This window comes from Sander lucioperca, chromosome 12 (assembly GCF_008315115.2).
Source record: "Sander lucioperca isolate FBNREF2018 chromosome 12, SLUC_FBN_1.2, whole genome shotgun sequence".
Taxonomy (NCBI): domain Eukaryota; kingdom Metazoa; phylum Chordata; class Actinopteri; order Perciformes; family Percidae; genus Sander; species Sander lucioperca.
The window spans coordinates 1,750,455-1,764,059 of record NC_050184.1 but is presented as its reverse complement, the minus strand read 5'-3'; the positions used below and the strand labels follow the sequence as shown (position 1 = coordinate 1,764,059).

Genomic DNA, 13,605 nt, shown 5'->3' with positions numbered 1-13,605 from the left:
TCCTCAGTGGATAACTGTCCATCTGGTCCCTCCGGTCTGGGTCGCCGCCTCCAATTTATTTTCGGGACATGGAAAAAAGTTTCAAGTGCAGCCCTGTTTATCAGAGAGGGGAAATCTTCAGACTGTACAAAACAATGCGTCTCTTGGGTGTCGCGACGCAACAGGTCCCACTCCGTGCAACACAGGCACTCCTGTTCGGTGTCCATAGCTTCACAATGTCCGCAGGTACACCACCAGTTTCCCGAAGTACGAGGCTGTGTTGCAGCATTGACTACCGGTAGCTCTCTCTCTCTCATAGCCCTTTCACGGAGCTCCTGCAGCTCTTCGTGCATATATTCCGGCTCGAAAAGATAAGGACGTCCATCAAACAGAAAGGGTTCGTCGGTTGAATAATCCGCCATCTCTTTAGTGTGTATCCTGTGGAAGCACTAGTCTCTGTTGTGTTGAGCTTTTCTTATGCGCTCGGTGTTTTCTTCCAGCAACAACGGACCATGGGAGATTCCAAGTCACTGTTCAGCTCACGTAGCATGGCGTTCGTTGTTGGACTGGTCGAGACTGTTTTCCCAAGATGGCGCCTGCCTGCATACGTGAACGGTACAGTCTTTCTAAACTAACTTTTTAATAAACTGTCTAAGTTCTCAATGCTTCGGTTTACATGTAGGGACCCTCATTATGCTACCGTGGAAGTGTGGTGCTATTTTGAGCCTTGTTAGTGGTGCAGAAATAGCGTTTTCTTTTTACTTTACCCGTGCCCCGACAACTAGCGTTATAAGCTAATTAGCGGTTTGCGCTAAAACTGGTCACATTCGATTAGCATGAAAACATATCCCAAAGAACGGTCGACTTGGTACACATATGTTATTAACCCTTAGGTTCATTTTGCGCTGGATTTGTCCTTTAAGTGGTAGTAAATGTACAGAGTAGGTTTCAGTTTGTCTCTGAATCAGGGGAGATTCCAGGATTTTTAAGTGGGGTGGCACAGGGGGAGCATTATTAGAATACAGCATAGACAATCTGCTAGAAATATAGGAAATATTAGATAGGATAAATGCAACACACTATTATTCTGCTGGTTCCATGCTATTAAAATTTTGGATAGGGATAATGGAAACATTAATTGATCATGTAACAAGTTCTGGGAAGATTGTCAGAACAGGCAGCCAAGTGACAGTACTCTGATCCAATGGTGTTCCCAGAAACCATCCTGGCTCTACATAGCACCTTTTTTTCAAATGTTCTTGGAGATTTAAAGAGTGGAATGTAGTCATTTTTCTCTGCACACACCCATCAGACCTGTGCTCCATCATATCTGGTATACATGCTTTCCACATGACCTCATGATCTCCCCCCGTCCTTCTCATACGGAGATGAATTGCATCCAGCAGTGGATGAGTGCTGCGTGTGTGGAATTAACCCTGCAGGATGTGAGATGATTTGATTGTTGAGACTGAGTGTTTAGCAGGTTTCCTCCTTACATTTGGCATTGCGGCTGAATCTCCCAGCAGATTATGATGTCATGGCAGAGCCTGGGATCACAGTCAGGATTAAGTGCATGTAGGTAATGGTCTGTAGCCAGTGACTGCTCAGAAGCAGTAGAAGCGAGTCCATGCAGTCCTACTGGCTTCTCCCCTGTGGACCTTGCTGGAAATGAAACTGGATATTTGCAGAAGATGAAGAATGAAACAAAGATAATAAGAGATATCTGAGCCTTGTTTTCCCTCCATTGGTAAGCTAAATGACCTGTCCTGCTGCCGCTGTTTGTGAAAGCATTTTAATGAAATGTCTTATCTTTTTCTGGCAAACTAAACTTGCCTGCAGAAAAAGAAAGTCTTTGTCAAATGAAAAACATGTTTTGTTCTTCGATGCGTTTTACTAACGTTAACATACAATTTCTAGACTGCGTCTGCTGCCCATAGCAACCAGTAGCCAAGATGAAGGTGAGGTGGACCATGCTGGGCATGGTTGTCTTCTTTCTGCTCTCCTTGGTCATGACCTTCTGCTTCATATGGCAGTATAGGATGCCAAAGCTGAAGACAGGTGAGGTTTATCAAGCCACCATAGATTTACATCCTCAGAACACACACACACACACACACACACACACACACACACACAGAATTTTCCAACCTGGAACTACTTTTGGACCTGGACTTCAGCCTCGTTGGTGTAATTGCTCATTTGCAGGAGCTGCAGCAGGATTACACAGAGCTGAAAATAGCAGGATTAGCATTGCCGTTAAAGCAGACTCTAGAGACAGGAGGAGGGGCACAGGGGGAGCGCAGCAGTGCTAAGGCTTTCAGTGAGGGGCTTCACTAATGTGTATTTGTGAACTACAAAATATGATTGGTTTACGGCTAGTGTTTACTGCTGGATTATGGTTTTAGCACCTTCATTTTAATTTAATAATGTAATGTTGTTGTTTGTTCTTACAGATATTTTACAGACTGTAGAATACTGTCCGAATATAAGACTGTATTATATAATGTCCTGTATGAGTAATAAAGTAATAATGTATTAAATACCAGTAAGAGGTCTAGCAGAGTTAGCCACCTGTCAAACTGGCCAGCTGTTCAGCTGACTCTTAGAATCATGCTGGTCATTACTGTTCCTTAAAGGAGCAGTACAAATATATCTAGCCAAGAAATAATCCTTTGCAAAATGTTTAAGTTGTGAGCATTTTAAACAAAATGTGTTGAACTTCCATTGTCTTGAGGTTGAGGCAGAAGTTACGGAGACAGGTCTATCAGAACCTGGACGAACTATCTGCAAAGAGAGACACACTACCAACACTTTTTTCTTGCATAATTCCAGTGAACCATCCCTTTAACATGCATCTATATTATGTGAAGATGTGTCATGCACTTGTTCGTTGTGTGTCAGCCTATGTCTTAACCTTTCCGCCCATGAGAAAGAGAGAGACATCATGGCTTGCAAACCAGTCCTTCCAGAAAAATGTGAGTTTTTTTGTGATTGTTGTGGGCAAAAATCCTTGATTATGCGGCACGTTTTCTTAAAAAACGCGATGGAATATGCGGGATATTTATGCAATTTTATGCGATGAAAGTGCGGGAACTTGCAAAAATTGCAGGAACTTGCAAAAACTGTGGTTTCATCATGGTTTCATCACGGTTTCATCACGGGGTTCGCAACTTTTGGATGATGTTCACGTCGCGTAATTACGTCACTTCATAACGTTCCCATGGCAACAAGGGAAAATGGCTGCTCTTGTGTGAAGCAAACGCAGTAAATGTGACATTTCTGCAACGAAAATGCGGGGATTATGAAATCATGCAAGCCCTGCATATTTTGCGCAGAAATCTGCAATTTATGCGGCGAAAGTGCGGCCTATTTGAAAAAATGCGGCCCCCGCATAAATATGCAGACTTTGGCTGATTATGCATTGAATTATCAATAGCATTTAAAGCTACAGACACAGAAATGGCACATCCTAAGGAAAACTCATTGTGGGACTGGCTCTAGTGGCTGTAATTCTGCACCAAGGCTGAATTTCGGGAAAGAGAATTCAGATACAGTATTAGGGGACCACTAAGGCCTATATAAAAGCATCCAAAAAGCAGCATGTCATGGGACCTTTAATGCTAAACCACAATGTTTTCTTTTCTGCAATCAGTCACTTTTGACTGAGCTAGACTGGCTGTTCCCCCCTGCTTCCTGTCTTTGTGCTAAGCTCGGCTTAACGGTCCTGGAACAGGCTATCTCTGACTGTAGGATTGACAACAGCTGAGTTTTTTTAAATGGACAATATCTCTGTACATGTTTAATTAGGACACATTTGATCTTTTCTTCAGAGCCCTACAACATTAAGTTCAAACTGTTCTCCAGTCCCCCCTGGGACCTGCCAGAACACTCTTACTGTGCATCTCTGCTTATATCCACAACAGTGACAGCTAGATAAGTGCTGTCAACATGTTTCTACAGAAGTGGCTGTAAAAGAAGCGAGAGCAGAGGAGATGTGCCCTCACTTCCCTGAGCCTGTGCCCCTCAAACATCCCATCACATCGCTGAGGGTGGCCTTAGAAAAGGTGAATCTCTTTCAACTTCTTTTTCTTATTCAAACGTTTTATCATGTGGACATTCTTGACATAGTTATAGTTAGTCTCACTGAAGTTTCTCCTAACAGATAGATCTACTCCTGAGGTCGAGCATTCACAGCACCAAGCTGCCAGCCTTGTCAGCCATCGTGATTTTAAATGACTCGATTCTGTGGAATGGAAACTTTGGCAAGAAAAACACAAGCGACCCCTCCTCATCTACACCCACTGAGTACACAGTCTACAGGTGAGATTTACAGGCAACAGGTGTGGAAGAGAGGAAAATATGACCGAGATACGACTAAAGGGTGCTTTGCCGTAATGCCAAACACATAGTTATTAATATCAGTCCTAAAAGCTGCGCAGCCGCTCCGTTATTATAGCACCTCCATCTGAACAATAATCATTAGCACGTGATGTAACCTGCTGTCTAATTCTTCTGCTGGATTGTTTTCTGATCTGAGGCTTAGAGTAGGATTAGACCTTCATTGTATGATCAATGAGACTGAACCACTCAATAAATTAAGTGCTTAAATCTGATCTGTGCAGATGGGCAGTAGTGGGAATGCCATGTATTATTAAACCAGGATACATTTATTTAATCGATTGGAATATGCATGTGTGCGCTCACTTTAATCACTGTGATGGCAGAATTGCGAGCCTGTCTAAGATCTTCCCCACACTGATGCTGTACAAGCTGTGGGAGGACGGCCTGGTGGACTCTCTGGACGACCCTCTGGAGAAGTACGCAGAGAACTTCACCATTAAGGACCCGCTGTGGAAGAGTAGGGGACCAGCGTCCTCGTCATTCAGGACCTTTGGCAACCGCTCTCCTGGACTCACCCTGCGCAGGATGGCCAGCCAGCTCTCTGGTAAACACATTCGGTTTTACGTTTTTTAATGATATAGCAACCATCTTAGATTTATCTACATTAAAGGAACACATATCAAAGACCTGGTTCCAGACCTCTGAATCAACAGCACCAGCTCTGATTTGTTCAGTGATTACAATAGGTCTGGTGTTCCCCCAGTGGAGAACCAATCGTCGACCAATCAGAGCTTGGCAGGCGGGATTATCAGAAAGGCAATGTCATTTGCAATATAGTTACCAAGCAACCCTACTACATTCATGAAAAATAGCAATAGAAAAATGGACACAAATATGCAACAAGCATGAATGAGATAAAAAAAGAGCTGTACTGTACAGGTTGTTGAAGTCCACTTCTGAAAAAACCTTTATATCTTTCTTCAATAGTCATAAAAACATTAAGTCTTAGTCCACTAGTTTTCTGTAGCCATTCAAATGACATTGGCAGGACACATACTGTCATACTGTCTGAATTCACTCCCTCCAAGTGAAAGGTTACCATCAACACAGAACAAAATAGCAGTGCAGTGATTACCAGGCTAAGAACTTTGGACATGATTTGATACTGTGTGGAGCTGGACCAGAGTGCTGTCACAGCCTCCTCCTGGCTCCCATCTCTCTCCAACAATTCTGTGTCTTTGTGTGTTTGGAGTCTTTAATTTAACGTATACTCTTTTTCTCTGCTGTTACACTACACACGAGGCTGAAATACACACACATGCTCAGGTCCTATACGTGCACTAATGGAGAGATGTCATAGTGAGTGGGCTGTGACTGCTGAACAGGCGCCCTGAGCGGTTCGGTGCCTTGCTCAAGAGCACCTTGGCAGTGCCCAAGAGGTGAACTGGCATCTCTCCAGCTACCAGTCCACACTCCGTACTTCGGTCTGTATGGGTACTTGAACCAGCAACCCTCCGGTTCCCAACCCGACTCCCTACGGACTGAGCTACTGCCACCCCAGTCTTGATGTGAATAAATGAACAAATGGGGATAACAGATGGCGTGGCAATTTTGTAATCCCACTCTGACAACGAGGAACAAGACAAAATCTCTTACATTATTGTCTGCTCAGAGCATGGTACACAAGACAAAGATTAGTTTGTAATATGCACACCAACGTGAAGCAGCTCTCTGTCCCTCTGTCAGGATTTTTTCTTTCATTTGGTGTATTGCGTGACTTTGTTCTTATTAAGACAAAGGGTCTAACCAGCCAGAGGTGAGAACTGTCTGATGACATCTAGGTGGGTAACCACGCCTTAGCATATGCAATCAGGCCAACATTCATTCAGTCAAAGATTACATTGTAAAGAAATCAAAATGATTGAACAACAAGAAAGTTTAACCTGATTACGTGCATTTGGTCAGATGCAGTTTCATTACAGCATGATCGAACACAAATTCCGCCACAACAGAGCAGACTGTATTACGTGATTTATGTTAACAACATGTCTCTACCACCCACTGGGCACCTTAGCTAACCTAGGCTCACACGAACAGAGAGAGGAGCTATATTTACAACGAGCTGTGTCCAGACATAGAGCTAATCAGCTCAGAATGACAAGAAAGGAGGTGGAGGCCCTGCTGAGGGTACAAATCTTTCTGGCTCACTTATTACAATTCATCCTGAGAGAAACATGAATGTACTCACCAAAATTCATGGCAGTCCGTCCCATAGGTGTTAAGACATTTCATTCCGAAACAAAAGAAAATTACCCTCATGATGGCGCTAGAGGAAATTTCAGGGGATCGTTGTCTAGGAACCATGAATGTCTGTACAAAAAAGCGGTCATCTGCCAATCAGCAGGTCTGTGGTCCGATCCCTGGCCCCTGCAGTTTACATGTCTAAGTATCCTTGGGCAAGTTACTGAACCCAAAATTGGCCGTTTCATCGGTGCGTGAGTGCTTCAAAACGCTTTGAGTGGTAGCTAAGATTAGAAAAGCGCTAAATAAATGCAGTCCATTTACCATTGTGCTGACAAATTAAAAGTCAGAATAATAAAATGATTAGGATACATCTTGCATGTGTGGCCCTTAAAAGTCTCTTTTTTAGCATTTTAGTCTATCCGACTGATCGCCATCCCAGCCATGAAAGCTTTTAGTAGATTTACCCCAAACAGGTTTCTTTAAAACAACGTTGAATCAGCAGATTTGAATTAATTTGAATTCATTCAAAGTATTTGGCCTATAGAACCATACAACCTGCTGGTGATCTATTTACTGCATTAAAGTACTGATAGAACAGCATCTCTTGCACAGTGCATACACAGTGGGACTCTCCAGGATGTATCCATAGTTCTGTAATATAAACCTGACAATTAGCATAGGCTCTTCATCACTGCGTTTATTGAAAGCCTAAAAGTCTTTGTTTAATTGCATGCACTGTTCTAATACATAGTAACTGAATAATGCATAGGCGCAGTTTTAAAACTTCGCCACCAGGGGGTGGTGCAGCTTTAAAACTGCTATGACAATAAAATGATAGCTTATAAATGTCTCTGGTTGTTGTTATAAAGAATCAAAAGTCTAACTTTTTAGAATTTGTCACATACTGTCGGAAAAGAAAGATTTTTGCATAGTCTGTTACTTTGTGGCACTTTGGCCTTTTTTTGGCAGTTATGCTGTTTATGAACACTTGATCTACTGGTGGCTGTTTTAAAATAAACATACATTGTCATCTAGAAAACTGATCCTGGTGCGTCGTGCTCCTTGTTTTAACAGACATTTTGATTATGCATGTATTGCTAATAATATATAATTTACATTGGTTGCACTATATAAATAACATTTTAGTTTATATGCACGCATTCACACAGATATTTAGATAGGCCTACATTTTTTATCGCTGGTTTTTGGAGTTCGCTGTGCAGTAGGCCCATGTTGGGATATAGTTTGTACGCACCATCAGCTCAGCTGTACTTCATGGAGGGGAGGGGCAAGTGAGTTTTTAAAAGGAGACAGAGGTAGAGGGGGCTGCAGAATACAGAGCCTGTGTAACATAGTATCTTTAGACTCTACGTGGGCTGTGGACCCCACCCCCAGCACCCCCTGCCGAAAATATCTTCCCGCCCCTCTGGAATAATGGTCATGTTAAGTGGTGGGGTGGAATCTTACACAGATATCTGTGACATATTTTCGTGTATGGCTACTTACAGAAATCCCTTCATTAAAGCAGCCAATGCATTCGTGAATCCGTGAACTAAATAGTCCACAGATTCACTCACTAGGGGTTTCCAATATTTTCACAGGGTTACCCAGAAGATTACGGTCAACTAACCTCCTTTGGAGTGGAGACACAGAGGCAGCCCTTCATTTGTTGCAGGATGATGTCCTCGTGGCAGATCCAGGCACCAAGTAAGACTCTGTTTCCTTCCTGTTTTGCTCTATTTTTGACTGTCGTGACTTCGGACCTTCTGTGCATTTCTGTGATCTGAAAGGAAATTGGAGATAGGACATTGATGTATTAGTATCTATGGTATTTTATCTATGGTAACTTAACAAACATCGGTGACATTACGGTCTCGTTTCCCTCAGATGCCACTACAGCAATGTTGCTTTTTCCTTATTGGCCAACATCCTGGGCCAGAAGGTGACTGGCTCAGACTTTGAGAGCTGGGTGTCAGACAACGTTCTGGAGCGGCTCAGCATGAAGGACACTGGTTTCAACCTAACTCCAGCCATTCAGAGGCAGATGGCTGTGGGTGTGTACAGCAATGGCCAGCCAGCTCCCCTCTACAACCTCGGCTGGTACCGACCTGCAGGCCAGATGTATTCCACAACAGCGGACATGGCCAAGCTGGTGATGGCTCTTCTGGGCGCAAATCGCGGGACCCTGCTCCGCCAAGACACCCTGAACACCATGCTGACTCCGGTCTTCCGATGCCACAATGGCTACTTCGCCAACTCCACTGGCACACCATGGGAGATCAACGAGCAGTTTGGCTATGATGTGGTAAGGAAGGACGGCGACTTGGACGGTTATGCGGCCACCCTCTCCCTGGTGCCGCGGCTTAAACTGGGACTGGTGGTCTTGATGGCTGGGGTTCGGCCTGCAAACCAGGACCTTGTGAGACAGGCCTACAGCAATCTCATCCCTGCATTGGAGAGGGCTTTCAGGGATGCTCGACGAACTCTCAGACCACCGCCCAACCCAGCTCCATATTTGGGCTTTTTCACTTACAGGAATATGACTTTCTATGAGATCAAGGTGGACTCAGACGGGGTGCTGGTCATGCAGCAATTTGGACCACAGGTGGACACAACTGTGCCGTCCAAGTACCGAACTCTTCGGCTGGATTACCTGCAGGACAGGGTGTTCAGGGTGGTGTTTGAGAGCCCGTACCCTTGCAAGCTTAAGGTTAACAGCGCCTCTGTCTCTTTGGAGGCACAGGACAGACAGCTCTTCAACTTTTACCTTTTCAACAACAAAGGTATGTCGCCAGGGTTTGATTCCCCAGGACTCAACACTTACAAGGTAACCAGGATAGCTGGCAGACCACACTTCATAAAGACAGGAATCTAACTCAGAACTCGTTTGGCCCTGTAACTGGGGGTTGTGTCGAGGACAAATGCAGTGGGAAACACATGGCAGTTTTCAACTATTCATAGAATGCTCTTTTGCCTGAGTTCAATGTGATTTATCTAAATGTGTACTATTTATTTAATTTCCGCTGCTTAAAATACCAATTATATCATTTAGTCTTGTCCAAATCTCCAAATTAATCTTTGAACTACCACAAGCAAAGCAACACTGATGACAGTACAGTAAACATGTTTCCTCAGATGTGTTTGGTGTAATAATGGACAATGTGGCAGTATTCCTCTTCAGCCTTTAAGTGCCTACAGTGTGACCTAGGAAGAGGAACACACAGCTGATTAAAAAGTCAAGTGGTCAAGATTTAAATCCACCAGGGTAGCATATCAACATGCTATGAGCAATACATAGTTACAAGATAATGTGCTAAATGTTGTGGACATTTTCTGTAATGAAGTGAATTCAAAGAAAGCAGTTATCTTTCCGAGTTTTATTACTTGTATGATTGTGGAAATAAAGTTAGTCAAAATAAAAACTGTTAACAGTGCTCATTAAAAATTTCACCTGGCTGTCTTTTTTCCCTCCTTCCTCCAGAGACAGTCTTCTAATTTATCTCTGTGAGAGTGAATACATGCACATTCAGAGGAGATCAGACACAGCCAGATCACACTTCAACATTGTATAGTTAAGTGTATAAAATATAAGTAAAATGGGAGTATAGACACATGAAGGAATTGAGATATCAACCTGAAATTGGAGACACATGACACAGGAGTTTTCACTAAGCTTAAAGAGATACTTTGCTGATTTAAATCCAGCTCTGTGTCTTGACAGTGTGGGCAGTGTGTGCACCGAGCTCTCAGCTGAGCAGAGCAGCGGAGGTCTGCTGAGATCTGCTGGATCAATCCAAACATTTCTCTTCCAGCAGATCTGGGCTACTCCGAGCTCTGTACAGCGGCGCAACAGAGGGAAGCCAAACACACTGCCCACATCAAGATGACACAGAGCTGGATTAAAATAAGCAACATGTTGGGTACTCGTAGGGGTACAGATTCAATTCTTGGCATATTATCAAAGATGTTTATCAATATTAATAAAGTTATGAATATGGTTATTAATAACTTTATCAAATCAACAAACGGGGTGCCAAAACGGGGCACCACCCTGAAACTTCAGGGGCCAATATTGAACTGTGGAATAGTCTCATTTGTCAGTGGAAGGGTGAAATCCAAGCACTGACCTGTGTTTAACCAGCAATGAATACAATAATACACAAATAATCACAAACAACTGCTAATTAAAGTATAGTAGAATTTATTAACTTCAAAATGATCAATGGCCAATCAATAATCCTTTGATCAATTAAAACCAATATACGTTTTTATGAACTACAACAAAACAAAGCAAAAACAAAACAGCATGTGGGGAGACCCTCTGTGTGTATGTGTGTGTGTGTGTGTGTGTGTGTGTGTGTGTGTGTGTGTGTAGGTGTAGGTGTGAGAGAGTGGGTGTGAAAGATTAGGGGGGGTTGACGAGGTGTAGTCTAGCCAAAGACTACAAAAATGGCTACTCCTGTGAGCTGCACAAAACTGTTTCACCCCAAGAGGGCGGTATTGATAGGCTAGGCCCAAAATTAGCCGTTAGCTCATTCAGGCTAGACTATGTGCTACCAACAATAGGCTAGCTGCTAAGCTAACGTGTCTGCACATGTGTGGCTGACCAGAGACACACACACAGGAGCGCAGAACTGTGGAGCGGTGCGCGCTCTGCAGTTTATGTGACTTGCTGTTTGGCCAGCTGTTCACCTTAGCGCGTGTGTGTAACTAGCTATGTGTTCATATATGTGTGTGTAAGAGAAAGGTTAGAGAAAGAGATATATTTTTATATACTTGGATCTTGGTTACCGATAATGACCAACCCTCTCAGTCAACTCACGTCTGGACTAAAGTGGAATTAGGCACAGACTCTGAGAATTTCGTCTGACTGATTCATGTTCATTATAACCACTCCGGTGTACAGCACCTAAACTCCGTGGAAGGAGCTAGCAATGTAGCATTTACAGTTACCCTAGCTACATTATATTCAACACAACATATCAACAATGCACCGTGATCAGAGTACATTCACAGAATAGATTTGACTCAGCGGTCACAATCCTAGATTAATACATTACACGAGCAGCAGTAGCACTGTATTAATCAGATCACATTAATGGTAAACAAAGTAGCAGCAATAGCAAATTACTCATTAATAAAACACACTATTTATCTCTGCCCAGACGTAAGCCTTCTTACTGTGTGTTCAGTCCGTTTGTCCGTAGGTTTCCACGAAAGAAACGGGGGTCCGTGTCTGCTCGTCAGCACATCAGAGGAAACTTTCCTTCCAAAAAGGGCAGAAAGAAGGGAGCTAGAGTCGACTTGAGAAGAAAAACGTTGTTTCCTTCTCCTGCAGATATGAAAACCCTGGCGAGTGGTTTCAGAGGATCCACGGTGCTCCCAGCACCAAAATTAAATCCACTTTGTTTCAAAAATGGAAGTTTTAGCACAAACTTGTCGTGCTGACCTGTCGTCAACTGGAGTTGAGGTGGAAAGCGTTTGTTTCTGTGTGTCATGCTGTAGTGACCCAAGTCACAGGGCAAAAGACGAGAAGTGGGGGGTGACATGGAGTTTTATAGCTCAGGCCACCAGACCTGGCTCCCTGCTGTGTTTATGGTACCTCTGAACCAATGGGAGAGTCAAAGTGAAGCTGAAAGTGTCGAACCTTATCTGCAGGCCCCTCCCTGACGCCATTTTGCGTCTTTCTATTCTCCTTTTCTTCATTTAGAAGTTTGGAGCAAGGGATGTGGCCTCTACCGTAGGCCAAGATCCTTTGTCTGAAAGACCACATGGTCTCTGGGTCTTTTGTCTTTGAGTCACATGTTGGCTGAAAACCCTTTGCTTGAAAAAGATCATGTTTAACCTCCTCGATGGTCCCAACAAACATATCCCTCTAAGTATTAAAGCAGATTTCGCTTCACCTCTAGGAACTTCACAAATGCAAAAAGTTTATATCTGGTAATTGGCTGCATGGATTATTTCTAATTTGGTTTGCAAGGCCAATGTTCATGACTCAGTTGATGCATAACATTTGGGGCCAGTTGTTCAAAGGTAAGCTGATCGGATTTTGGTTATCGGATTGGATCAAATCTTGAAAATGGGTTGTTCAAAAGGGAAAGAAGGAATCTGAAATCAGATTAGATCACGGAATCCAATCATAGTTTTAATCTGAATCAAACCTTCAGTTTGCGTTGTTCCAAACTTGTCAGGAGGATTTGGATAACTTTGATCCAAAAAAACAGGATTATCCTGATCCCAACAGAGGGCAGGATTTCAAGGTGGATTCCAGGAAGAAAATGTAGTAAAACTTTAAAATTGGTCAAATAATACATTTGTATCATTTAGTGTATATACTTTTATTTATATTTTGCACTTGACTTGTGTAACCATTGTAACAGTGATAAAGTAGATAAAAATTAAGGTATTCAGTATAGTAAAGTAAAAATAAAATAAAAATGAAAATGATCTTGTCCCCATGAAATAATCCCCAAAACAGATTTCAATAACAAACAAAAATAATATATTCCATTTTTCTGTCATTCATCACCGTATATTCATTTGAAAGAAACAATCATCAGAGATGAGCCTGTCAAAAATAATTTCTAACAATTGCATCCCTTACTATACGTCCAGTCAGTCCCTCATTCTGACAGAACGCCAGAGGTTCGTCTGGTTCTTCAACAGGCTCAGGTGCATCATAAACATCATCACAGAGAGGGACATTGCGCCTGGTAGCGATGTTGTGCAGGACGATACACGCAAGTATTATGTTGCATGCTCCCTGTGGTTCCACTGGCAAGTAGTTAAGGTATGCAAAGTGTCTCTTCAGAACTCCATTTAAACGCTCAATTGCACATCTTATTTTGCAATGAGCAGTGTTGAAGCGTGCCTGCGCAGGTGTGGTTGCTGCAAGAAAAGGAGTCATCAGCCATGGTAGGAGTTGATAGGCACTGTCTCCTAATATTATGCCATCCGGTCGGTTGGTTTGGAGCTCTCTGTATAAAGCACTCTCTCTCAGGATATGTGCATCATGAACAGACCCAGGCCACTTCACGACAC

The 13,605-nt window shown here is 43.0% G+C and overlaps 1 protein-coding gene across 1 annotated transcript; it reads left to right on the top strand.

Moving 5' to 3' along the window:
• Positions 1-1,528: 1,528 nt before the first annotated feature.
• On the top strand, positions 1,529-9,922 carry LOC116050879 (putative beta-lactamase-like 1). Its single transcript, XM_031301106.2, has 7 exons — positions 1,529-1,726; positions 1,897-2,037; positions 3,940-4,043; positions 4,142-4,299; positions 4,704-4,924; positions 8,166-8,271; positions 8,452-9,922. Exons 2-7 carry the CDS (start codon positions 1,932-1,934, stop codon positions 9,437-9,439), a joined length of 1,683 nt encoding a protein of 560 aa, XP_031156966.1. The 5' UTR covers positions 1,529-1,726; positions 1,897-1,931; the 3' UTR covers positions 9,440-9,922.
• The last annotated feature ends 3,683 nt before the right edge of the window (positions 9,923-13,605 follow it).

Coding starts and splice junctions, on each gene's coding strand:
- LOC116050879 (XM_031301106.2), top strand. CDS start 1,932: ATGAAGGTGAGGTGGACCATGCTGGGCATGGTTGTCTTCTTTCTGCTC. Junction 2,038..3,939: donor GATGCCAAAGCTGAAGACAG/GTGAGGTTTATC, acceptor ATGTTTCTACAG/AAGTGGCTGTAAAAGAAGCG. Junction 8,272..8,451: donor GTGGCAGATCCAGGCACCAA/GTAAGACTCTGT, acceptor CGTTTCCCTCAG/ATGCCACTACAGCAATGTTG.